A 26,833-nucleotide genomic window follows, 5' to 3' on the forward strand; every position below is an offset into this window, starting at 1 on the left:
GAGAGAGACAAAAAGAGACAGAGAGAAAGAGAGAGAGAGAAAGAGAGAGCGGAAGGCCTACTTGTGAACTAGGCCATTATCTGTGTTAGTACTGGTGGGGCTCTCTGTAGATCCTGCAGAACAATACCTTTATGTGTGTGTTTCTGTGATGCTGCGACTTTATCTATACGTGTGTATTTATGTCTATGTATTTCTGTGTTTGTGTATGTGTGTGCATGCGTGCGTGTATGTGGGTTTCTGCCTCTCTGTGTGTGTGTGTGTGTGTGTGGGTATGTGTTTTTGCCTTTGTGCCTGTGTGTGTGTGAGTCCTCACGTGCAGCTCAGTGCTCTTGCTGTATCTCTCCAGGTCAGTCAGCCCCCTCTCCAGCGGTGCCCTAGGGGCCTTCATTATGTAAGAGGAACACCGCTGCAAAGCGCAGGCCGATAACTCAGCCATACCCGTGCTGAAATAAAGCCTGCTAGACCATCTATAACACAGACAGTACATTCACACACGCACATTGCACACACACACACACACTCCTCTTGCATGCAGAAGAGATGCAGAGAGAGGTGTGACTGAGACCCACTAATGATGGGAGCAGAACAGAGAGGAGGGGAGAGGAGAGGAGAGGAGAGGAGAGGAGAGGAGAGGAGAGGAGAGGAGAGGAGAGGAGAGGAGAGGAGAGGAGAAGAGAGGAGAAGAGAGGAGGGGAGAGAGGAGAAGAGAGGAGAGGAGAGGAGAGGAGAGGAGAGGAGAGGAGAGGAGAGGAGAGGAGAGGAGAGGAGAGGAGAGGAGAGGAGAGGAGAGGAGAGGAGAGGAGAGGAGAGGAGAGGAGAGGAGAGGAGAGGAGAGGAGAGGAGAGGATGAGAGAAGAGAGAAGAGAGAAGAGAGGAGAAGAGAGGAGAAGAGAAGTGATGAGAGGAGGGGAGGGGAGAGGAGAGGAGATCAGGGGAGGGGAGGGGAGGGGAGGGGAGTTGGAGAGGAGAGGAGAGGAGAGGAGAGGAGAGGAGAGGAGAGGAGAGGAGAGGAGAGGAGAGGAGAGGAGAGGAGAGGAGAGGAGAGGAGAGGAGAGGAGAGGAGAGGAGAGGAGAGGAGAGGAGAGGAGAGGAGGGAAGGGGAGATCAGGGGAGGGGAGGGGAGGGGAGGGGAGAGGAGAAGATGGGTGGAGGTAGACAGACAGGTAGATAGATAGCTAGTTATAGTCTCATGTGGCTCAGTTGGTAGAGCATGGCACTTGCAATGCCAGGGTTGTGGGTTCAGTTCCCACGGGAGACCAGTACAAAATTAAAATAAAAGAGTAGTAAATGTATACACTAACTACTGTAAGTCTCTCTGGATAAAAGTGTCTGCTAAATGACAAACATGTAGGTAGCAGGGATTTGTGAGCGGGAAGATTTGAATATACCGGACCCATATGCATTGGGTTTATTGCCCCTTAAGGCGTCCACCCACGGTGCTCAGAATGACAGAAGTCACATTTAGATTATGGTAATGAATCTTAATTGAACATGCAACTCATGTAATGAAGCAGCCAATAAAAAGTCATTTTCAAACATTTTCCAAAATATAATTCTCGGGAAAACACCATTCTTAACAGCACACCTGATAGCGGTTCCATATGTGACAGAGATGGAAATCTCTGTTAGAAACTTAGAAAGAGAGGGAATCTAAAGATGCAACATCTAGGATGGGTTGCTAATATGACTAGGATTGTGCCTTTGGCTTCTCGACAACAAAATAAAGTTGATATTTGTATTTGTATTTATTATGGATCCCCATTAGCTGCTGCCAAGGCAGCTGCTACTGTTCCTGGGGTCCAGCAAAATTAAGGCAGTTATACAATTAAAAAAACATTACAATACATTCACAACAGATTTCACAACATATTAAGTGTGTGCCCTCAGGGCCCTACTATGTTTGTGTTGCTTCACAGTCCCCGCTGTTCCATAAGGTGTATTTTTATCTTTTTTTAAATCTAATTTTACTGCTTGCATGAGTTACTTGATGTGGAATAGAGTTCCATGTAGTTATGGCTCTATGTAGTACTGTGCGCCTCCCATAGTGTGTTCTGGACTTGGGGACTGTGAAGAGACCTCTAGTGGCATGTCTTGTGGGGTATGCATGGGTTTCCGAGCTGTCTGCCAGTACTTCAAACAGAAAGCTTGGTGCATTCAACATGTCGATACCTCTCACAAATACAAGTAGTGATGAAGTCAATCTCTCCTCCACTTTGAGCCAGGAGAGATTGACATGCATGTTATTAATGTTAGCTCTCTGTGTACATCCAAGGGCCAGCCGTGCTGCCCTGTTCTGAGCCAATTGCAGTTTTCCTAAGTCCCTCTTTGTGGCACCTGACCACACGACTGAACAGTAGTCCAGGTGCGACAAAACTAGGGCCCGTAGGACCTGCCTTGTTGATAGTGCTGTTAAGAAGGCAGAGCAGCGCTTTATTATGGACAGACGTCTCCCCATCTTAACTACTGTTGTATCAATATGTTTTGACCATGACAGTTTACAATCCAGGGTTACTCCAAGCAGTTTAGTCATCTCAACTTGCTCAATTTCCACATTATTCATTACAAGATTTAGTTGAGTTTTAGGGTTTAGTGAATGATTTGTCCCAAATACAATGCTTTTAGTTTTTGAAATATTTAGGACTAACTTATTCCTTGCCACCAATTCTGAAACTAACTGTAGCTCTTTGTTAAGTGCTGCAGTCATTTCAGTCTCTGTAGTAGCTGACGTGTATAGTGTTGAGTCATCCGCATACATAGACACACTTGCTTTACTTAAAAGCCAATGGCATGTCGTTAATAAAGATTGAAAAAAGTAAGGGGCCTAGACAGCTGCCCTGGGGAATTCCTGATTCTACCTGGATTATGTTGGAGAGGCTTCCATTAAAGAACGCACTCTGTGTTCTGTTAGACAGGTAACTCTTTATCCACAATATAGCAGGGGGTGTAAACACATACGTTTTTCCAGCAGCAGACTATGATCGATAATGTCAAAAGCCGCACTGAAGTGTAACAAAACAGCCCCCACAATATTTTTATCACCAATTTCTCTCCGCCAATCATCAGTCATTTGTGTAAGTGCTGTGCTTGTTGAATGTCCTTCCCTATAAGCGTGCTGAAAGTCTGTTGTTTACTGTAAAATAGAATTGTATCTGGTCAAACACCATTTTTTCCAAACGTTTACTAAGGGTTGGTAACAGGCTGATTGGTCGGCTATTGGAGCCAGTAAAGGGGCTTTATTATTCTTAGGTAGCGGAATGACTTTTGCTTCCCTCCAGGCCTGAGGGCACACACTTTCTAGTAGGCTTAAGTTGAAGATATGGCAAAGAGGAGTGGCAATATCATCCGCTATTATCCATCCAAGTTGTCAGACCCTGGTGGCTTGTCATTGTTGACAGACCCCCCCCAAAATATTCACCTCTTCCTCATTCACTTTACGGAATTCAAAATTACAATGCTTGTCTTTCATAATTTGGTCAGATATACTTGGATGTGTAGTCAATCAATCAATCAATTTTATTTTATATAGCCCTTCTTACATCAGCTAATATCTCGAAGTGCTGTACAGAAACCCAGCCTAAAACCCCAAACAGCTAGTAATGCAGGTGTAGAAGCACGGTGGCTAGGAAAAACTCCCTAGAAAGGCGAAAACCTAGGAAGAAACCTAGAGAGGAACCAGGCTATGAGGGGTGGCCAGTCCTCTTCTGGCTGTGCCGGGTGGAGATTATAACAGAACCATGCCAAGATGTTCAAAAATGTTCATAAGTGACAAGCATGGTCAAATAATAATCAGGAATAAATCTCAGTTGGCTTTTCATAGCCGATCATTAAGAGTTGAAAACAGCAGGTCTGGGACAGGTAGGGGTTCCATAACCGCAGGCAGAACAGTTGAAACTGGAATAGCAGCAAGGCCAGGCGGACTGGGGACAGCAAGGAGTCACCACGGCCGGTAGTCCCGACGTATGGTCCTAGGGCTCAGGTCTCTCAGTTGGCTTTTCATAGCCGATCATTAAGAGTTGAAAACAGCAGGTCTGGGACAGGTAGGGGTTTCGTAGCCGCAGGCAGAACAGTTGAAACTGGAATAGCAGCAAGGCCAGGCGGACTGGGGACAGCAAGGTGTCATCATGCCCGGTAGTCCTGACGTATGGTCCTAGGGCTCAGGTTCTCAGAGAGAAAGAGAGAACGAGAGAATTAGAGAGAGCATACTTAAATTCACACAGGACACTGGATAAGACAGGAGAAGTACTCCAGGTATAACCAACTAACCCCAGCCCCCCGACACATAAACTACTGCAGCATAAATACTGGAGGCTGAGACAGGAGCGGTCCGGAGACACTGTGGCCCCATCCGAAGAAACCCCCGGACAGGGCCAAACAGGAAGGATATAACCCCACCCACTCCGCCAAAGCACAGCCCCCGCACCACTAGAGGGATATCCCCAACCACCAACTTACAATCCTGAGACAAGGCCGAGTATAGCCCACAGAGGTCTCCACCACAGCACAAACCAAGGGGGGGGGGGGCGCCAACCCAGACAGGAAGATCACGTCAGTAACTCAACCCACTCAAGTGACGCACCCCTCCCAGGGACGGCATGAAAGAGCACCAGCAAGCCAGTGACTCAGCCCCTGCAACAGGGTTAGAGGCAGAGAACCCCAGTGGAGAGGGGAACCGGCCTGGCAGAGACAGCAAGGGCTGTTCGTTGCTCCAGCCTTTCCGTTCACCTTCACACTCCTGGGCCAGACTACACTCAATCATATGACCTACTGAAGAGATAAGTCTTCAGTAAAGACTTAAAGGTTGAGACCGAGTCTGCGTCTCTCACATGGGTAGGCAGACTGTTCCATAAAAATGGAGATCTATAGGAGAAAGCCCTGCCTCCCGCTGTTTGCTTAGAAATTCTAGGGACAATTAGGAGGCCTGCGTCTTGTGACCGTAGCGTACGTATTGGTATGTACGGCAGGACCAACTCGGAAAGATAGGTAGGAGCAAGCCCATGTAACGCTTTATAGGTTAACAGTAAAACCTTGAAATCAGCCCTTGCCTTAACAGGAAGCCAGTGTAGGGAAGCTAGCACTGGAGTAATATGATCAAATTTCTTGGTTCTAGTCAGGATTCTAGCAGCCGTATTTAGCACTAACTGAAGTTTATTTAGTGCTTTATCCGGGTAGCCGGAAAATAGAGCATTGCAGTAGTCTAACCTAGAAGTAACAAATGCATGGATTAATTTTTCTGCATCATTTTTGGACATAAAATTTCTGATTTTTGCAATGTTACGTAGATGGAAAAAAGCTGTCCTTGAAACAGTCTTGATATGTTCGTCAAAAGAGAGATCAGGGTCAAGAGTAACGCCGAGGTCCTTCACAGTTTTATTTGAGACGACTTTACAACCATCAAGATGAATTGTCAGATTTAACAGAAGATCTCTTTGTTTCTTGGGACCTAGAACAAGCATCTCTGTTTTGTCCGAGTTTAAAAGTAAAAAGTTTTCAGCCATCCACTTCCTTATGTCTGAAACACAGGCTTCTAGCGAGGGCAATTTTGGGGCTTCACCATGTTTCATTGAAATGTACAGCTGTGTGTCATCCGCATAGCAGTGAAAGTTAACATTATGTTTTCGAATAACATCCCCAAGAGGTAAAATATATAGTGAAAACAATAGTGGTCCTAAAACGGAACCTTGAGGAACACCGAAATGTACAGTTGATTTGTCGGAGGACAGACCATTCACAGAGACAAACTGATATCTTTCCGACAGGTAGGATCTAAACCAGGCCAGAACTTGTCCGTGTAGACCAATTTGGGTTTCCAGTCTCTCCAAAAGAATGTGGTGATCGATGGTGTCAAAGGCAGCACTAAGGTCTAGTAGCACGAGGACAGATGCAGAGCCTCGGTCTGACGCCATTAAAAGGTCATTTACCACCTTCACAAGTGCAGTCTCAGTGCTATGATGGGGTCTAAAACCAGACTGAAGCATTTCGTATACATTGTTTGTCTTCAGAAAGGCAGTGAGTTGCTGCGCAACAGCTTTTTCTAAAATTTTTGAGAGGAATGGAAGATTCGATATAGGCCGATAGTTTTTTATATTTTCCGGGTCAAGGTTTGGCTTTTTCAAGAGAGGCTTTATCACTGCCACTTTTAGTGAGTTTGGTACACATCCGGTGGATAGAGAGCTGTTTATTATGTTCAACATAGGAGGGCCAAGCACAGGAAGCAGCTCCTTCAGCAGTTTAGTAGGAATAGGATCCAGTATGCAGCTTGAAGGTTTAGAGGCCATGATTATTTTCATCATTGTGTCAAGAGATATAGTACTAAAACACTTAAGTGTCTCTCCCGATCCCAGGCCCTCGCAGAGCTGTGCAGATCCAGGACAGCTAAGCCTTGGAGGAATACGCAGATTCAAAGAGGAGTCCGTAATTTGCTTTCTAATGGTCATGATCTTTTCCTCAAAGAAGTTCATGAATTTATCACTGCTGAAGTGAAAGCCATCCTCTCTTGGGGAATGCTGCTTTTTAGTTAGCTTTGCAACAGTATCAAAAAGAAATTTTGGATTGTTCTTATTTTCCTCGATTAAGTTGGAAAAGTAGGATGATCGAGCAGCAGTGAGGGCTCTTCGGTACTGCACGGTACTGTCTTTCCAAGCTAGTCGGAAGACTTCCAGTTTGGTGTGGCGCCATTTCCGTTCCAATTTCCTGGAAGCTTGCTTCAAAGCTCGGGTATTTTCTGTATACCAGGGAGCTAGTTTCTTATGACAAATGTTTTTCGTTTTTAGGGGTGCAACTGCATCTAGGGTATTGCGCAAGGTTAAATTGAGTTCCTCAGTTAAGTGGTTAACTGATTTTTGTCCTCTGACGTCCTTGGGTAGGCAGAAGGAGTCTGGAAGGGCATCAATGAATTTTTGTGTTGTTTGAGAATTTATAGCACGACTTTTGATGCTCCTTGGTTGGGGTCTGAGCAGATTATTTGTTGCGATTGCAAATGTAATAAAATGGTAGTGTCAGCAGTTGTTACTGGCATGTCATGCCTAAATTTGCTAATCTTGCCAATGAACAAAATAATTAAAGTAGTTGGCAATATCAGTTGGTTTTGTGATGAATGAGCCATCTGATTCAATTAATGATGGAGCTGAGTATGCCTTTTTGCCCAAAATGTCATTTAAGGTGCTCCAAAGCTATTTACTATAATTCTTTATGTCATTTATCTTGTTTCATAGTATAGTTTCTTCTTATTTTTATTCAGTTCAGTCACATGATTTCTCAATTTGCAGTACGTTTGCCAATCGGTTGTGCAGCCAGACTTATTTGCCATTTATTTTGCCTCATCCCTCTCAGCCATACCATTTTTCAATTCCTCATCAATCCATGGGGATTTAACAGTTTTTACAGTCATTTTCTTAATGGGTGCATGCTTAATAGTAACTGGGATAAGCAATTTCATAAATGTGTCAAGTGCAGCGTCTGGTTGCTCTTCATTACACACCACGGACCAACAAATATTCTTTACATAAACAACATAGGAATCACTACAAAACGTATTGTATGACCTCTTATACACTATATTAGGCCCAGCCTTTGGAACTTTGGTTTTCCTAGATATGGCTACTATATCATGATCACTACATACAATTAATTTGGATACTGCTTTAAAGCAAATTATCTTCAGCATTAGTAAAGATGTGATCAATACATGTTGATGATTTCATTCCTGTGCTGTTTGTAACTACCCTGGTAGGTTGACTGATAACCTGAACCAGGTTGCAGGCACTAGTTACAGTTTGATGCTTTCTCTTGAGTGGGCAGCCTGATGAAAGCCAGTGAATATTTAAATCACCCAGAAAATATACCTCTCTGTTGATATCACATACATTATCAAGCATTTCACACATGTTATCTAGATACTGACTGTTAGCACTTGGTGGTCTATAGCAGCTTCCCACCAGGATGGGCTTTAGGTGGGGCAGATGAACCTGTAGGCATATTACTTCAACAGTATTTAACATGAGATCCTCTTTAAGCTTTACAGGAATGTGGTTCTGAATATAAACGGCCACACCTCCACCTTTGGCATTTCTGTATTTTCTGTAGATCTTATAACCATGTTTTTCTACCACTGTATCATCAAAGGTATTATCTAAGTGAGTTTCAGAGATTGTCAGAATATGTCATCTGTTACTAGCAAATTATTGATTTCATGAACCTTGTTTCTATTTTTAGCACTTTTCTGGGATGCTTGATTGCACACTGTGGACTTCCTACTAGGCTACACTGCCTCAGTGCTAACAGTATCACTCTGTTTTATAGGCACATGATTACTGCATAACATAGCTGTGGGATCAGCAGAGGCATTCAGGGCAGTAAGAGGGACACAAATTAGGTTACTAACATTGTGTCTTCCAATGCCCCTGGGATAATGTACATTTGCTGGAGCATTATGACAACTCAGCGACACAATGGTAGGCATTAAATGAGCTGGGCTTGGGTCATTGATAAGTAATTGTCTCAACGCAGCTTTATAATGCTGTGAATGGTAGGTACGTTGGTAGGTAGGTAGGTAGGTAGGTAGGTAGATAGATAGATAGATAGATAGATAGATAGATAGATAGATAGATAGATAGATAGATAGATAGATAGATAGATAGATAGATAGATAGATAGATAGATAGATAGATAGATAGATAGATAGATAGATAGATAGATAGATAGATAGATAGATAGATAGATAGAGGTAGGTAACTATGTATCTATCCTGTAGCTCAGTTGGTAGAGCATGGCGCTTGCAACGGCAGGGTTGTGGGTTCGATTCCCACGGGGGGCCAGTATGAAAAATGTATTCGCTAACTGTAAGTCGCTCTGGATAAGAGCGTCTGCTAAATGACTAAAATAGATAGTAAGTAGCGGCTTACTGTATATGATGTAAATTAAAATAGTCTTTCAATTTCTCCACCTTTTTCCTCTATCCCCCCTTCCTCTCCTATCCCTAGCGGTCCCCTTCCCCCTGAGCCACAGACTCTCCATGAAGGAAGTGTTTGACTGTGAGGGGAAGCCTAGAGTAGACCTGCTCAAAGCCCACCTCACCAAGGAGGGCCGCCTGGAGGAGGTAGTGGCCCTACGCATCATCAATGAGGGAGCCGCCATCCTGCGCCAGGAGAGGACCATGCTGGATATAGAGGCCCCAGTCACAGGTGAGGAGGGAGAGGATGAGAGTGGGGAGGAAGGAGAGGACCAAGCTGGATATAGAGGCACCAGTCACAGGTGAGGAGGGAGTGGGGAGGAAGGAGAGGACCATGCTGGATATAGAGGCCCCAGTCACAGGTGAGGAGGGAGAGGAGGAGAGTGGGGAGGAAGGAGAGGACCAAGCTGGATATAGAGGCCCCAGTCACAGGTGAGGAGGGAGAGGAGGAGAGGAAGAGAGTGGGGAGGAAGGAGAGGACCTTGCTGGATATAGATGTCACAGTCGCTCTGGATAAGAGCGTCTGCTAAATGACGTAAATGTAAATGTAATGTAAAGGAGGGAGAGGAGGAGAGTGGGGAGGAAGGAGAGGACCTTGCTGGATATAGAGGCCCCAGTCACAGGTGAGGAGGGAGAGGAGGAGAGGAGGAGAGTGGGGAGGAAGGAGAGGACCTTGCTGGATATAGAGGTCCCAGTCACAGGTGAGGAGGGAGAGGAGGAGAGTGGGGAGGAAGGAGAGGACCATGCTGGATATAGAGGCCCCAGTCACAGGTGAGGAGGGAGAGGAGGAGAGTGGGGAGGAAGGAGAGGACCTTGCTGGATATAGAGGCCCCAGTCACAGGTGAGGAGGGAGAAGAGGAGAGGAGGAGAGTGGGGAGGAAGGAGAGGACCATGCTGGATATAGAGGCCCCAGTCACAGGTGAGGATGGAGAGGAGGAGAGTGTGGAGGAAGGAGAGGACCTTGCTGGATATAGAGGCCCCAGTCACAGGTGAGGAGGAGAGGAGGAGAGTGGGGAGGAAGGAGAGGACCTTGCTGGATATAGAGGTCCCAGTCACAGATGAGGAGGGAGAGGAGGAGAGTGGGGAGAGTGGGGAGGAAGGAGAGGACCTTGCTGGATATAGATGCCCCAGTCACAGGTGAGGAGGGAGAGGAGGAGAGGAGGAGAGTGGGGAGGAAGGAGAGGACCATGCTGGATATAGAGGCCCCAGTCACAGGTGAGGAGGAGAGTGGGGAGGAAGGAGAGGACCAAGCTGGATATAGAGGCCCCAGTCACAGGTGAGGAGGGAGAGGAGGAGAGGAGGAGAGTGGGGAGGAAGGAGAGGACCTTGCTGGATATAGAGGCCCCAGTCACAGGTGAGGAGGGAGAGGAGGAGAGGAGGAGAGTGGGGAGGAAGGAGAAGACCTTGCTGGATATAGAGGTCCCAGTCACAGGTGAGGAGGGAGAGGAGGAGAGTGGGGAGGAAGGAGAGGACCATGCTGGATATAGAGGCCCCAGTCACAGGTGAGGAGGGAGAGGAGGAGAGTGGGGAGGAAGGAGAGGACCTTGCTGGATATAGAGGCCCCAGTCACAGGTGAGGAGGGAGAAAAGGAGAGGAGGAGAGTGGGGAGGAAGGAGAGGACCATGCTGGATATAGAGGCCCCAGTCACAGGTGAGGATGGAGAGGAGGAGAGGAGGAGAGGAGGAGAGGAGGAGAGTGGAGAGGAAGGAGAGGACCTTGCTGGATATAGAGGCCCCAGTCACAGGTGAGGAGGGAGAGGAGGAGAGGAGGAGAGTGGGGAGGAAGGAGAGGACCTTGCTGGATATAGAGGCCCCAGTCACAAGTGAGGATGGTCAGGAGGAGAGGAGGAGAGTGGGGAGGAAGGAGAGGACCTTGCTGGATATAGAGGTCCCAGTCACAGGTGAGGAGGGAGAGGAGGAGAGTGGGGAGGAAGGAGAGGACCATGCTGGATATAGAGGCCCCAGTCACAGGTGAGGAGGGAGAGGAGGAGAGTGGGGAGGAAGGAGAGGACCTTGCTGGATATAGAGGACCCAGTCACAGGTGAGGAGGGAGAAGAGGAGAGGAGGAGAGTGGGGAGGAAGGAGAGGACCATGCTGGATATAGAGGCCCCAGTCACAGGTGAGGAAGGAGAGGAGGAGAGGAGGAGAGTGGGGAGGAAGGAGAGGACCATGCTGGATATAGAGGCCCCAGTCACAGGTGAGGAAGGAGAGGAGGAGAGGAGGAGAGTGGGGAGGAAGGAGAGGACCAAGCTGGATATAGAGGCACCAGTCACAGGTGAGGAGGGAGAGGAGGAGAGGAGGAGAGTGGGGAGGAAGGAGAGGACCATGCTGGATATAGAGGCCCCAGTCACAGGTGAGGAGGGAGAGGAGGACAGTGGGGAGGAAGGAGAAGACCAAGCTGGATATAGAGGCCCCAGTCACAGGTGAGGAGGGAGAGGAGGAGAGGAGGAGAGTGGGGAGGAAGGAGAGGACCATGCTGGATATAGAGGCCCCAGTCACAGGTGAGGAGGGAGAGGAGGACAGTGGGGAGGAAGGAGAAGACCAAGCTGGATATAGAGGCCCCAGTCACAGGTGAGGAGGGAGAGGAGGAGAGGAGGAGAGTGGGGAGGAAGGAGAGGACCTTGCTGGATATAGATGCCCCAGTCAAAGGTGAGGAGGGAGAGGAGGAGAGGAGGAGAGTGGGGAGGAAGGAGAGGACCTTGCTGGATATAGAGGCCCCAGTCACAGGTGAGGAGGGAGAGGAGGAGAGGAGGAGAGTGGGGAGGAAGGAGAGGACCTTGCTGGATATAGAGGTCCCAGTCACAGGTGAGGAGGGAGAGGAGGAGAGTGGGGAGGAAGGAGAGGACCATGCTGGATATAGAGACCCCAGTCACAGGTGAGGAGGGAGAGGAGGAGAGTGTGGAGGAAGGAGAGGACCTTGCTGGATAAAGAGGCCCAAGTCACAGGTGAGGAGGGAGAAGAGGAGAGGAGGAGAGTGGGGAGGAAGGAGAGGACCATGCTGGATATAGAGGCCCCAGTCACAGGTGAGAATGGAGAGGAGGAGAGGAGGAGAGGAGGAGAGTGGAGAGGAAGGAGAGGACCTTGCTGGATATAGTGGCCCCAGTCACAGGTGAGGAGGGAGAGGAGGAGAGGAGGAGAGTGGGGAGGAAGGAGAGGACCTTGCTGGATATAGAGGCCCCAGTCACAGGTGAGGATGGTGAGGAGGAGAGGAGGAGAGTGGGGAGGAAGGAGAGGACCTTGCTGGATATAGAGGTCCCAGTCACAGGTGAGGAGGGAGAGGAGTAGAGTGGGGAGGAAGGAGAGGACCATGCTGGATATAGAGGCCCCAGTCACAGGTGAGGAGGGAGAGGAGGAGAGTGGGGAGGAAGGAGAGGACCTTGCTGGATATAGAGGACCCAGTCACAAGTGAGGAGGGAGAAGAGGAGAGGAGGAGAGTGGGGAGGAAGGAGAGGACCATGCTGGATATAGAGGCCCCAGTCACAGGTGAGGAAGGAGAGGAGGAGAGGAGGAGAGTGGAGAGGAAGGAGAGGACCTTGCTGGATATAGAGGCCCCAGTCACAGGTGAGGAGGGAGAGGAGGAGAGGAGGAGAGTGGGGAGGAAGGAGAGGATCTTGCTGGATATAGAGGCCCCAGTCACAGGTGAGGAGGGAGAGGAGGAGACGAGGAGAGTGGGGAGGAAGGAGAGGACCTTGCTGGATATAGAGGCCCCAGTCACAGGTGAGGATGGTGAGGAGGAGAGGAGGAGAGTGGGGAGGAAGGAGAGGACCTTGCTGGATATAGAGGTCCCAGTCACAGGTGAGGAGGGAGAGGAGGAGAGTGGGGAGGAAGGAGAGGACCATGCTGGATATAGAGGCCCCAGTCACAGGTGAGGAGGGAGAGGAGGAGAGTGGGGAGGAAGGAGAGGACCAAGCTGGATATAGAGGCCCCAGTCACAGGTGAGGAGGGAGAAGAAGAGAGGAGGAGAGTGGAGAGGAAGGAGAGGACCTTGCTGGATATAGAGGCCCCAGTCACAGGTGAGGAGGGAGAGGAGGAGAGGAGGAGAGTGGGGAGGAAGGAGAGGATCTTGCTGGATATAGAGGCCCCAGTCACAGGTGAGGAGGGAGAGGAGGAGAGGAGGAGAGTGGGGAGGAAGGAGAGGACCTTGCTGGATATAGAGGCCCCAGTCACAGGTGAGGAGAGGTGAGGTATGGGAGAAGAGGTGAAAGGAGGTGGAGAGGTGAAGGGAGGGAGAGAAAGAGGGGGAGTGATGGACCATGAGAAGAGTAAAGGAGGGAGGGAGGGAGGTGGGTAAGGAGAGAAAGGAAGAGAGACACAAGCACCACACACCAAGGAAAGAGAGGGGGAGGTAGGGTTAAAGAGAGAGGTAGGGTTAAAGAGAGAGGTGGGGATAAAGAGAGATGGGGTTAAAGAGAGAGGTAGGGATAAAGAGAGAGGTAGGGTTAAAGAGAGAGGTAGGGTTAAAGAGAGGTAGGGATAAAGAGAGTGGTAGGGTTATAGAGAGAGGGAGGGTTAAAGAGAGAGGTAGGGTTAAAGAGAGAGGTAGGTTAAAGGGAGAGGTAGGGTTAAAGAGAGAGGTAGGGTTAAAGAGAGAGGTAGGGTTAAAGAGAGAGGGAGGTAGATAGGGTTAAAGAGAGAGGTAGGGATAAAGAGAGAGGTAGGGTTAAAGAGAGAGGTAGAGTTAAAGAGAGAGTTAAGGTTAAAGAGAGAGGTAGGGGTAAAGAGAGAGGTAGGGTTAAAGAGAGAGGTAGGGTTAAAGAAAGAGGGTGGGAGGTAGGGTTAAAGAGAGAGAAGGGGATACAGAGAGAGGTAGGGTTAAAGAGAGAGGTAGAGTTAAAGAGATAGGTAGGGTTAAAGAGAGAGGTAAAGTTAAAGAGAGAGGTAGGGTTAAAGAGAGAGGTAGGGTTCAAGAGAGAGGTAGGGTTAAAGAGAGAGGGAGGGTTAAAGAGAGAGGTAGGGTTCAAGAGAGAGGTAGGGTTAAAGAGAGAGAGAGGTAAGGTTAAATAGAGAGGTAGGTAGGGTTAAAGAGAGAGGTAGGGTTAAAGAGAAAGGGGGGTAGGGTTAAAGAGAGAGAGAGGTAAGGTTAAAGAGAGAGGTAGGTAGGGTTAAAGAGAGAGGTAGGGTTAAAGAGAGAGGTAGGTAGGGTTAAAGAGAGGGAGAGGTAAGGTTAAAGATAGAGGTAGGTAGGGTTAAAGAGAGAGGAAGGGTTGAAGAGAGAGGTAGGGATAAACAGAGAGGTAGGGTTAATGAGAGAGGGAGGGTTAAAGAGAGAGGTAGGGTTAAAGAGAGAGGGAGGGTTAAAGAGAGAGTTAGGGTTAAAGAGAGAGGTCGGTTAAAGAGAGGTAGGGTTAAAGAGAGAGGTAGGGATAAAGAGAGAGGTAGGATTAAAGAGAGGTAGGGTTAAAGAGAGAGGTAGGGTTAAAGAGAGAGGTAGGGTTAAAGAGAGAGGTAGGGTTAAAGAGAGAGGGAGGTAGATAGGGTTAAAGAGATAAGTAGGGATAAAGAGAGAGGTAGGGTTAAAGAGAGAGGTAGGGTTAAAAAGAGAGGTATAGTTAAAGAGAGAGTTAAGGTTAAAGAGAGAGGTAGGGATAAAGAGAGAGGTAGGGTTAAAGAGAGAGGTAGGGTTAAAGAAAGAGGGTGGGAGGTAGGGTTAAAGAGAGAGGAGGGGATACAGAGAGAGGTAGGGTTAAAGAGAGAGGTAGGGTTAAAGAGAGAGGTAGGGTTAAAGAGAGAGGTGGGGTTCAAGAGAGAGGTAGGGTTAAAGAGAGAGGGAGGTAGGGTTAAAGAGAGAGAGAGGTAAGGTTAAAGAGAGAGGTAGGTAGGGTTAAAGAGAGAGGTAGGGTTAAAGAGAAAGGGGGGTAGGGTTAAAGAGAGAGAGAGAGGTAAGGTTAAAGAGAGAGGTAGGGTTAAAGAGAGAGGTAGGGATAAAGAGAGAGGGAGGGTTAAAGAGAGAGGTAGGGTTAAAGAGAGAGGGAGGGTTAAAGAGAGAGGTAGGGTTAAAGAGAGAGGTAGAGTTAAAGAGAGAGGTAGGGTTAAAGAGAGAGGGAGGTAGGTAGGTTTAAAGAGAGAGGCAGGGATAAAGAGAGAGGTAGGGTTAAAGAGAGATGGAGGTAGATAGGGTTAAAGAGAGAGGTAGGGATAAAGAGAGAGGTAGGGTTAAAGAGAGAGGTAGGGTTAAAGAGAGAGGTAGTGTTAAAGAGAGAGTTAAGGTTAAAGAGAGAGGTAGGGATAAAGAGAGAGGTATGGTTAAAGAGAGAGGTAGGGTTAAAGAAAGAGGGTGGGAGGTAGGGTTAAAGAGAGAGGATGGGATACAGAGAGAGGTAGGGTTAAAGAGAGAGGTAGGGTTAAAGAGAGAGGTAGAGTTAAAGAGAGAGGTAGGGTTAAAGAGAGAGGTAGAGTTAAAGAGAGAGGTAGGGTTAAAGAGAGAGGTAGGGTTCAAGAGAGAGGTAGGGTTAAAGAGAGAGGGAGGTAGGGTAAAAGAAAGAGAGAGGTAAGGTTAAAGAGAGAGGTAGGTAGGGTTAAAGAGAGAGGTAGGGTTAAAGAGAAAGGGGGGTAGGGTTAAAGAGAGAGAGAGAGGTAAGGTTAAAGAGAGAGGTAGGTAGGGTTAAAGAGAGAGGTAGGGTTAAAGAGAGAGGTAGGTAGGGTTAAAGAGAGAGAGAGGTAAGGTTAAAGAGAGAGGTAGGTAGGGTTAAAGAGAGAGGTAGGGTTAAAGAGAGAGGTAGGGTTAAAGAGAGAGGGAGGGTTAAAGAGAGAGGTAGGGTTAAAGAGAGAGGGAGGGTTAAAGAGAGAGGTAGGGTTAAAGAGAGAGGTCGGTTAAAGAGAGAGGTAGGGTTAAAGAGAGAGGTAGGGATAAAGAGAGAGGTAGGATTAAAGAGAGAGGTAGGGTTAAAGAGAGAGGTAGAGTTAAAATGAGAGGTATGGTTAAAGAGAGAGGGAGGTAGATAGGGTTAAAGAGAGAGGTAGGGATAAAGAGAGAGGTAGGGTTAAAGAGAGAGGTAGAGTTAAAGAGAGAGGTAGAGTTAAAGAGAGAGGTAGGGTTTAAGAGAGAGGGAGGGAGGTAGGTTTAAAGAGATAGGTAGGGATAAAGAGAGAGAGGTAGGGTTAAAGAGAGAGGTAGAGTTAAAGAGAGAGTTAAGGTTAAAGAGAGAGGTAGGGATAAAGAGAGAGGTAGGGTTAAAGAGAGAGGTAGGGTTAAAGAGAGAGGGAGGTAGGTAGGGTTAAAGAGAGAGGAAGGGATACAGAGAGAGGTAGGGTCAAAGAGAGAGGTAGAGTTAAAGAGAGTGGTAGGGTTAAAGAGAGAGGTAGAGTTAAAGAGAGAGGTAGGGTTAAAGAGAGAGGTAGGGTTCAAGAGAGAGGTAGGGTTCATGAGAGAGGGAGGTAGGTCAAAGAGAGAGAGGGGTAAGGTTAAAGAGAGAGGTAGGTAGGGTTAAAGAGAGAGGTAGGGTTAAAGAGAGAGGGAGGTAGGGTTAAAGAGAGAGAGAGGTAAGGTTAAAGAGAGAGGTAGGTAGGGTTAAAGGGAGAGGTAGGGTTAAAGAGAGAGGTAGGGATAAAGAGAGTGGTAGGGTTAAAGAGAGAGGTAGGGTTAAAGAGAGAGGGAGGGTTAAAGTGAGAGGTAGGGTTAAAGAGAGAGGTCGGTTAAAGAGAGAGGTAGGGTTAAAGAGAGAGCTAGGGATAAAGAGAGAGTTAGTGTTAAAGAGAGAGGTAGAGTTAAAGAGAGAGGTAAGGTTAAAGAGAGAGGTAGGGATAAATCGAGAGGCAGGGTTAAAGAGAGAGGTAGGGTTAAAGAGAGAGGGAGGTAGGTAGGTTTAAAGAGAGAGGTAGGGATAAAGAGAGAGGTAGGGTTAAAGAGAGAGGTAGAGGTAAAGAGAGAGGTAGAGTTAAAGAGAGAGGTATGGTTAAAGAGAGAGGGAGGTAGATAGGGTTAAAGAGAGAGGTAGGGATAAAGAGAGAGGTAGGGTTAAAGAGAGAGGTAGGGTTAAAGAGAGAGGTAGAGTTAAAGAGAGAGGTAAGGTTAAAGAGAAAGGTAGGGATAAATCGAGAGGTAGAGTTAAAGAGAGAGGTAGGGTTAAAGAGAGAGGGAGGTAGGTAGGTTTAAAGAGAGAAGTAGGGATAAAGAGAGAGCTAGGGTTAAAGAGAGAGGTAGAGTTAAAGAGAGAGGTAGGGTTAAAGAGAGAGGGAGGTAGATAGGGTTAAAGAGAGAGGTAGAGTTAAAGAGAGAGGTAGGGATAAAGAGGGAGGTAGGGTTAAAGAGAGAGGTAGAGTTAAAGAGGGAGGTAGGGTTAAAGAGAGAGGTAGGGTTAAAGAGAGAGGTAGGGATAAAGAGAGAGGTAGGGTTAAAGAGAGAGGTAGGGTTAAAGAGAGAGGTAGGGTTAAAGAGAGAGGTAGAGTTAAAGAGAGTGGTAGGGTTAAAGAGAGAGGTAGAGTTAAAGAGAGAGGTAGGGTTAAAGAGAGAGGTAGGGTTCAAGAGAGAGGTAGGGTTCAAGAGAGAGGGAGGTAGGTCAAAGAGAGAGAGAGGTAAGGTTAAAGAGAGAGGTAGGTAGGGTTAAAGAGAGAGGTAGGTTTAAAGAGAAAGGGAGGTAGGGTTAAAGAGAGAGAGAGGCAAGGTTAAAGAGAGAGGTAGGTAGGGTTAAAGAGAGAGGTAGGGTTAAAGAGAGAGGTAGGGATAAAGAGAGTGGTAGGGTTAAAGAGAGAGGTAGGGTTAAAGAGAGAGGTAGGGTTAAAGAGAGAGGTAGGGATAAATCGAGAGGTAGGGTTAAAGAGAGAGGTAGGGTTAAAGAGAGAGGGAGGTAGGTAGGTTTAAAGAGAGAAGTAGGGATAAAGATAGAGGTAGGGTTAAAGAGAGAGGTAGAGTTAAAGAGAGAGGTAGTGTTAAAGAGAGAGGGAGGTAGATAGGGTTAAAGAGAAAGGTAGAGTTAAAGAGAGAGGTAGGGATAAAGAGAGAGGTAGGGTTAAAGAGAGAGGTAGAGTTAAAGAGGGAGGTAGGGTTAAAGAGAGAGGTAGAGTTAAAGAGAGAGGTGGGGTTAAAGAGAGAGGTAGGGATAAAGAGAGAGTTAGGGTTAAAGAGAGAGATAGGGTTAAAGAGAGAGGTAGAGTTAAAGAGAGAGGTAAGGTTAAAGAGAGAGGGAGAGTTAAAGAGAGAGGTAGAGTTAAAGAGAGAGGTAGGGTTAAACAGAGAGGTAGGGTTAAAGAGAGAGAGGGGTAGGTAGGGTTAAAGAGAGAGGTAGGGATAAAGAGAGAGGTAGGGTTAAAGAGAGAGGTAGGGTTAAAGAGAGAGGTAGAGTTAAAGAGAGAGGTAGGGTTAAAGAGAGAGGTAGGGATAAATTGAGAGGTAGGGTTAAAGAGAGAGGGAGGTAGGTAGGGTTAAAGAGAGGGGTAGGGATAAAGAGAGCGGTAGGGTTTAAAGAGAGAGGTAGGGTTAAAGAGAGAGGTAGAGTTAAAGAGAGAGGGAGGGTTAAAGAGAGAGGGAGGTAGATAGGGTTAAAGAGAGAGGTAGAGTTAAAGAGAGAGGTAGGAATAAAGAGAGAGGTAGGGTTAAAGAGAGAGGTAGAGTTAAAGTGAGAGGTAGGGTTAAAGAGAGAGATATAGTTAAAGAGAGAGGTAGGGTTAAAGAGAGAGGTAGGGTTAAAGAGAGATGGAGAGTTAAAGAGAGAGGTAGGGTTAAAGAGAGAGGTAGGGTTAAACAGAGAGGTATGGTTAAAGAGAGAGGGAGGTAGGTAGGGTTAAAGAGAGAGGTAGGGATAAAGAGAGAGGTAGGGTTAAATAGAGAGGTAGAGTTAAAGAGAGAGGTAAGGTTAAAGAGAGATGGAGAGTTAAAGAGAGAGGTAGGGTTAAAGAGAGAGGTAGGGTTAAACAGAGAGGTAGGGTTAAAGAGAGAGGGAAGTAGGTAGGGTTAAAGAGAGAGGTAGGGATAAAGAGAGAGGTAGGGTTAAAGAGAGACGTAGACTTAAAGAGAGAGGTAAGGTTAAAGAGAGAGTAGGGTTAAAGAGAGAGGTAGGGTTAAACAGAGAGGTAGGGTTAAAGAGAGAGGGAGGTAGGTAGGGTTAAAGAGAGAGGTAGGGATAAAGAGAGAGGTAGGGTTAAAGAGAGAGGTAGGGTTAAAGAGAGAGGTAGAGTTAAAGAGAGAGGTAGGGTTAAATTGAGAGGTAGGGTTAAAGAGAGAGGTAGGGTTAAAGAGAGAGGGAGGTAGGTCAAAGAGAGAGAGATGTAAGGTTAAAGAGAGAGGTAGGTAGGGTTAAAGAGAGAGGTAGGGTTAAAGAGAGAGGGAGGTAGGGTTAAAGAGAGATAGAGGTAAGGTTAAAGAGAGAGGTAGGTAGGGTTAAAGAGAGAGGTAGCGATAAAGAGAGTGGTAGGGTTAAAGAGAGAGGTAGGGTTAAAGAGAGAGGGAGGGTTAAAGTGACAGGTAGGGTTAAAGAGAGAGGTCAGTTAAAGAGAGAGGTAGGGTTAAAGAGAGAGGTAGGGATAAAGAGAGAGGTAGAGTTAAAGAGAGAGGTAAGGTTAAAGAGAGAGGTAGGGATAAATCGAGAGGTAGGGTTAAAGAGAGAGGTAGGGTTAAAGAGAGAGGGAGGTAGGTAGGTTTAAAGAGAGAAGTAGGGATAAAGAGAGAGGTAGGGTTAAAGAGAGGTAGAGTTAAAGAGAGAGGGAGGGTTAAAGAGAGAGGGAGGTAGATAGGGTTAAAGAGAGAGGTAGAGTTAAAGAGAGAGGTAGGGATAAAGAGGGAGGTAGGGTTAAAGAGAGAGGTAGAGTTAAAGAGGGAGGTAGGGTTAAAGAGAGAGGTAGAGTTAAAGAGAGAGGTGGGGTTAAAGAGAGAGGTAGGGATAAAGAGAGAGTTAGGGTTAAAGAGAGAGATAGGGTTAAAGAGAGAGGTAGAGTTAAAGAGAGAGGTAAGGTTAAAGAGAGAGGGAGAGTTAAAGAGAGAGTTAGGGTTAAAGAGAGAGGTAGGGTTAAACAGAGAGGTAGGGTTAAAGAGAGAGAGGGGTAGGTAGGGTTAAAGAGAGAGGTAGGGATAAAGAGAGAGGTAGGGTTAAAGAGAGAGGTAGGGTTAAAGAGAGAGGTAGAGTTAAAGAGAGAGGTAGGGTTAAAGAGAGAGGTAGGGATAAATTGAGAGGTAGGGTTAAAGAGAGAGGGAGGTAGGTAGGGTTAAAGAGAGGGGTAGGGATAAAGAGAGAGGTATGGTTTAAAGAGAGAGGTAGGGTTAAAGAGAGAGGTAGAGTTAAAGAGAGAGGGAGGGTTAAAGAGAGAGGGAGGTAGATAGTGTTAAAGAGAGAGGTAGAGTTAAAGAGAGAGGTAGGGATAAAGAGAGAGGTAGGGTTAAAGAGAGAGGTAGAGTTAAAGTGAGAGGTAGGGTTAAAGAGAGAGATATAGTTAAAGAGAGAGGTAGGGTTAAAGAGAGAGGTAGGGTTAAAGAGAGATGGAGAGTTAAAGAGAGAGGTAGGGTTAAAGAGAGAGGTAGGGTTAAACAGAGAGGTATGGTTAAAGAGAGAGGGAGGTAGGTAGGGTTAAAGAGAGAGGTAGGGATAAAGAGAGAGGTAGGGTTAAATAGAGAGGTAGAGTTAAAGAGAGAGGTAAGGTTAAAGAGAGATGGAGAGTTAAAGAGAGAGGTAGGGTTAAAGAGAGAGGTAGGGTTAAACAGAGAGGTAGGGTTAAAGAGAGAGGGAAGTAGGTAGGGTTAAAGAGAGAGGTAGGGATAAAGAGAGAGGTAGGGTTAAAGAGAGACGTAGACTTAAAGAGAGAGGTAAGGTTAAAGAGAGAGTAGGGTTAAAGAGAGAGGTAGGGTTAAACAGAGAGGTAGGGTTAAAGAGAGAGGGAGGTAGGTAGGGTTAAAGAGAGAGGTAGGGATAAAGAGAGAGGTAGGGTTAAAGAGAGAGGTAGGGTTAAAGAGAGAGGTAGAGTTAAAGAGAGAGGTAGGGTTAAATTGAGAGGTAGGGTTAAAGAGAGAGGTAGGGTTAAAGAGAGAGGGAGGTAGGTAGGGTTAAAGAGAGGGGTAGGGATAAAGAGAGAGGTAGGGTTTAAAGAGAGAGGTAGGGTTAAAGAGAGAGGTAGAGTTAAAGAGAGAGGGAGGGTTAAAGAGAGAGGGAGGTAGATAGGGTTAAAGAGAGAGGTATAGTTAAAGAGAGAGGTAGGGATAAAGAGAGAGGTAGGGTTAAAGAGAGAGGTAGAGTTAAAGTGAGAGGTAGGGTTAAAGAGAGAGATAGAGTTAAAGAGAGAGGTAGGGTTAAAAAGAGAGGTAAGGTTAAAGAGAGATGGAGAGTTAAAGAGAGAGGAAGGGTTAAAGAGAGAGGTAGGGTTAAACAGAGAGGTAGGGTTAAAGAGAGAGGGAAGTAGGTAGGGTTAAAGAGAGAGGTAGGGATAAAGAGAGAGGTAGGGTTAAAGAGAGACGTAGAGTTAAAGAGAGAGGTAGAGTTAAAGAGAGAGGGAGGTAGATAGGGTTAAAGAGAGAGGTAGAGTTAAAGAGAGAGGTAGGGATAAAGAGAGAGGTAGGGTTAAAGAGAGAGTAGGGATACATCGACAGGTAGAGTTAAAGAGAGAGGTAGGGTTAAAGAGAGAGAGAGGTAGGTAGGGTTAAAGAGAGGGTTAGGGATAAAGAGAGAGGTAGGGTTAAAGAGAGAGGTAGGGTTAAAGAGAGAGGTAGAGTTAAAGAGAGAGGGAGGTAGATAGGGTTAAAGAGAGAGGTAGAGTTAAAGAGAGAGGTAGGGATAAAGAGAGAGGTAGGGTTAAAGAGAGAGGTAAGGTTAAAGAGAGAGGTAGGGTTAAAGAGAGAGTTAGAGTTAAAGAGAGAGGTAGGGTTAAAGAGAGAGGTAGGGATAAAGAGAGAGGTAGGGTTAAGGAGAGAGGTAGTGTTAAAGAGAGAGGTAGAGTTAAAGAGAGAGGTATGGTTAAAGAGAGAGGTAGGGCTAAAGAGAGAGGTAGGTAGGTTTAAAGATAGGTAGGGTTAAAGAGAGAGGTAGGTACGTTTAAAGAGAGGTATGGTTCAAGAGAGAGGTAGGGTTAAAGAGAGAGGGAGGTAGGTTTAAAGAGAGAGGGAGGTAGGGTTAAAGAGAGAGAGAGAGAGGTAGGGTTAAAGACAGAGAGAGGTAGGGTTAAAGAGAGAGGGAGGTAGGGTTAATGAGAGAGGGAGGTAGGGTTAAAGAGAGAGAGAGGTTGGGTTAAAGAGAGAGGGAGGTAGGGTTAAAGAGAGATTACAATTCAAATGCATTTACATCTGTCATAATGAGTAATTCATTGGCCATATTGTCTTTGGCTTAATCATAACTGTTGTGCTGAATGTCAATTAATTGATGGAATCAATCGCCTTTAGATTTTCCTCAATAATAGCAGTGCTTTGTCAATATCTACAAAACAATCTCCCTGCCAATAATATGGTGAACTGAACTGAATTGAGAGAGTGATGGGAAGTGGGGAAGGGAGGTGCTGACAGAGGAACAGAACATGGTTTGGCAGATAAACAGAGAGAGTAATGATGAAAGCCGATAAAGAGAGAAGGGACTTGTGTAGCTGCCTGTAGCCTACATTAAAGACCAGCGAAAAGGCTGTGTTTTAGTTTTGACTTGTGTAGCTACTGGTAGCTTTGGTGTGTGTGTCTTTCTCCATGGAAATGGTAGCTGTAAGATAATTCCATGACAGCACACATCCCACACACACAGTGAGAGAAGAGAAGGTAGCTAACTACTCTGTGGTTTTCACAGTTACTGCTAGTCCCTAGAGAGAAGAGGTGGTAGGCAGGCTACAGGCAGGCTACAGGCAGGCTACAGGCAGGCTACAGGCAGGCTTCACACACACACACACAGCAGCCATTACGCTTCATCTCTCTAACGCTCTATGCTGTTTGTTCTGTAGGAACATATGACAGTAAGGAGAAAGTGTAGTGGTGGTAGTGCCACTGTCAGAGTAGGGCTTTTTTTATTTGACAATTTACATTATCATGGAATTTACTAGAAAAAATAAGAGAAAGGGTTGATGTTTACCTTTCTGCTTTGTTGTCACTTCCAGAGACTGGTTGTAAATATATGCAGGTTGTTATCAATTGTAAGACTAGATGAAACTAAAGTAATATATGCAGGTTGTCATCTATTGTAAGATGAAACTAAAGTAATATATGCAGGTTGTCATCTATTGTAAGATGAAACTAAAGTAATATATGCAGGTTTTCATCTATTGTAAGATTAAACTAAAGTAATATATGCAGGTTGTCATCTATTGTAAGATTAAACTAAAGTAATATATGCAGGTTGTCATCTATTGTAAGATTAAACTAAAGTAATATATGCAGGTTGTCATCTATTGTAAGATTAAACTAAAGTAATAGGAATGTGATTCTGTAGTACTGAGGTTGTGTGTTTAACATTGTTGTGTTTGAGGTTGTATGTTAGTCTAACCATAGAGACCCTTCTAATTACTAGAATGATTCTAATTCCTAATTCTATGAGTGTAACGTTGTTGTAACGCTGTGTTTCAGTGTGTGGAGACATCCACGGTCAGTTCTTTGACCTGATGAAGCTGTTTGAGGTGGGCGGTTCCCCCGCGACGACGCGCTACCTCTTCCTAGGGGACTACGTGGACCGGGGCTACTTCAGTATTGAAGTGAGGGCACACTACAGTACCTAGTACACACTATCTAGTACACACTATCTAGTGCACACTACCTAGTCCACACTATCTAGTGCACACTACGTAGTCCACACTATCTAGTGCACACTACCTAGTCCGCACTATCTAGTGCACACTACGTAGTCCACACTATCTAGTGCACACTACCTAGTCCACACTATCTAGTGCATACTACCTAGGGAAACAATACCCTGCATATTTCCTAGGGACACACTACATAGTGCACACTAGCTACTGCATACTTACCTAGAGGCACACTACTTTCTGCATACTAAGAAGTGTTTAACCAGGTAACTTTGAATCTAGGACTTTGAGCCTGACATCAAATGAGTAGCTAACTGGTCATTTTTTCCTCAGAGCTGTACTGTTACTGACGGATCTTTCTGTGTTCTCTCTCGCCTCTCTTAGTGTGTGTTGTATCTGTGGTCGTTGAAAATCCTCTACCCAAAGACGTTATTTCTTCTACGGGGAAACCATGAATGTAGACACCTGACAGAATATTTCACTTTCAAAACTGAATGTGAGTATTTGCCCACTGGGCACAGACGTCAATTCATCGTCTACACTCTTAGATTTTATTTTTCTAAAAGGGTTCTTTGGCTTTCCCCATAGGAGATACCTTTTTGGTTCCAGTTAGAACCCTTTTTGGTTTCAGGTAGAACCGTTTTGGATTTCATGTAGAACCCTCTGTGGAAAGGGTTCTTCATGAAACCCAAAAGGGTCCTACCTGGAGCCAAAAAGGGTTCTTCAAAGGGTTCTCCTATGGGGACAGCCAAAGAACCATGTTAGGTTCAAGATAGCACCTTTTTTTCTAAGAGTGTATTCCACGTTGGTTCAACATAATTTCCTTGAAATTAGGTAGAAACGTTGATTCAACCAGTGTGTGTCCAGTGGGTGTGTTCTCTCCCTCTTCCTGTATCCTCCCTTTCCTCCCCTCCCTTAATACTAGCTTTGTCACGATCGTCGGGAACAGATGAGGACCAAGGCGCAGCGTTGCAGACGAACATACTCTTTATTAGTGATACACGACCAAAACAACAAAACAATAACGTGACAGTCAACGGTCTAACACAAACCAACTAGAACAAGATCCCACAACTATTGTGGGAAAACAGCCTCTATAAATATGGCTCCCAATCAGAGACAACCAGCAACAGCTGACACTCGTTGCCTCTGATTGGGAACCACTCTGGCCAACACAGAAATACAAAACTAGATCGTGAACATAGAAACAAAACACATAGAAACTACACACCCTGGCTCAAACTATAGAGTCCCCAGAGCCAGGGTGTGACAGTAGCCCCCCCCAAAGGCGCGGACTGCGACCGCGACTCAACAAAACCCAAACAGGGGAGGGCTGGGTGGGCATTCCTCCTCGGAGGCGGTTCCGGCTCCGGGCTTTCCCACCCCCCTCCAATAATCCTCCCGTAACGCCCCTGGTCCGGTCTGGCCCCGCTGGCTGGAGCTGGACTGGACATCGAAGGAGCGGATTGCTTAAGCTCCGGTGTGGAGCAGCTGACCGGTACCTGATCAGGCACCGGTGACCCAGGCACGGGTTGTGCCGGACTGACGACGCGCACCCCTGGCTTGGTGCGTGGAGCAGCAACGGGCCGGACCGGGCTGACGATGCGCACCCCTAGCTTGGTGCGTGGAGCAGGAATGGGCCGGACCGGGCTGACGATGCGCACCCCTGGCTTGGTGCGTGGAGCAGGAACGGGCCGGACCGGGCTGACGATGCGCACCCCTGGTTTGGTGCGTGGAGCAGCAACGGGCCGGACCGGGCTGACGATACGCACCCCTGGCTTGGTGCGTGGAGCAGGAACAGGCCGGGCCGGGCTGGCGACGCGCACCGTAGGCTTGGTGCGAGTGGCAGGAACAGACCGGGCCGGGCTGGCGACGCGCACCATAGGCTCGGTGCGGGGAGCAGGAACAGGCCGGACCGGGCTGGCGACGCGCACCATAGGCTCGGTGCGGGGAGCAGGAACAGGCCGGGCCGGGCTGGCGACGCGCACCATAGGCTTGGTGCGGGGAGCAGGAGCAGGCCGGGCCAGGCTGGCGACGCGCACCATAGGCTCGGTGCGGGGAGCAGGAACAGGCCGGGCCGGGCTGACGACACGCACCACAGGCTCGATGCGAGGAACAGGAACAGGCCGGACCGTACTGGGGACACACACCACTGGCCCTACGCAGGGATCAGGAACGGGCCGGACCGGACTGGTAACACACCCCAGTACCTCTCGCCGTGCCTCCACACTTTCCCTCTCCTCTGTGACCAGTGGCCCCCTTAACCTGGCGGCCTCCTCTGCACACCCGCTGGACCGCTCCATCACGGCCTCCTGCTGCCCCGTCGTCCACGGCGTGAGCCCCCCCCTAAAAATTTTCTGGGGGTCTCTCCTCCCCGTGGACCAGGCCTCCCTAGTTCTCGCCAGACTCTCACCTCTCTGCTCTTCACTTGGCTTGGCCCAGTCGAGACTCTTAATCCACTGCTCCATAGTCCAACCTCTCTGCTCTTCACTTGGCTTGGCCCAGTCGAGACTCCTACTCCACTGATCCCAAGTCCTTCCTCTCTCCTCTTCACGCTGCTTGGTCCAGTTTTGGTGGGATCTTCTGTCACGATCGTCGGGAACAGATGAGGACCAAGGCGCAGCGTTGCAGACGAACATACTCTTTATTAGTGATACACGACCAAAACAACAAAACGATAACGTGACAGTCAACGGTCTAACACAAATCAACTAGAACAAGATCCCACAACTATTGTGGGAAAACAGCCTCTATAAATATGGCTCCCAATCAGAGACAACCAGCAACAGCTGACACTCGTTGCCTCTGATTGGGAACCACTCTGGCCAACACAGAAATACAAAACTAGATTGTGAACATAGAAACAAAACACATAGAAACTACACACCCTGGCTCAAACTATAGAGTCCCCAGAGCCAGGGTGTGACAAGCTTCCTGGCTTCTCCGTTGTTTCATCTCTCACATCCATTTCTCATCCAATGCTCATTCCATCCTCTCATCCATCCATCCTCTCTCTCTCTCTTCCCATCCTCCCCTCTGTCTCTCCTCTGGTTTTGGATCACAGTGCCCCGTCAGAGAACAGGTGATTACCAGGAAATTAATTTGGCCCTTAATGATTGGCCCAGGGACGTAGTCTGCTGTGTGTGATTGGCCAGGGGACGAGGAGTCTAATTTCCCCTGATGCTTATGGCGAATAGTGGTCGCCCTCAATTACCATCTGCTGTGTGTGTGTGTGTGTTTGTGTGTGTGTGTGTGTTAGAGA

General features: G+C 47.1%; 1 protein-coding gene across 1 annotated transcript in view; it reads left to right on the forward strand.

Moving 5' to 3' along the window:
- Positions 1 to 26,833, forward strand: part of LOC311105014 (protein phosphatase 3 catalytic subunit alpha-like) — a gene marked incomplete at its 5' end in the record, with an annotated part of 43,341 nt that overhangs the window by 5,744 nt on the left and 10,764 nt on the right. The window contains 3 exons of the mRNA XM_084146995.1: positions 8,979 to 9,179; positions 23,396 to 23,520; positions 23,956 to 24,071. Coding sequence (XP_084003121.1) covers positions 8,979 to 9,179; positions 23,396 to 23,520; positions 23,956 to 24,071 — 442 coding nt within the window. The remainder of the gene's footprint in view (positions 1 to 8,978; positions 9,180 to 23,395; positions 23,521 to 23,955; positions 24,072 to 26,833) is intronic.

The sequence above is a fragment of the Coregonus lavaretus genome (genome assembly GCF_964263955.1).
Source record: "Coregonus lavaretus genome assembly, chromosome: 29".
NCBI lineage: Eukaryota > Metazoa > Chordata > Actinopteri > Salmoniformes > Salmonidae > Coregonus > Coregonus lavaretus.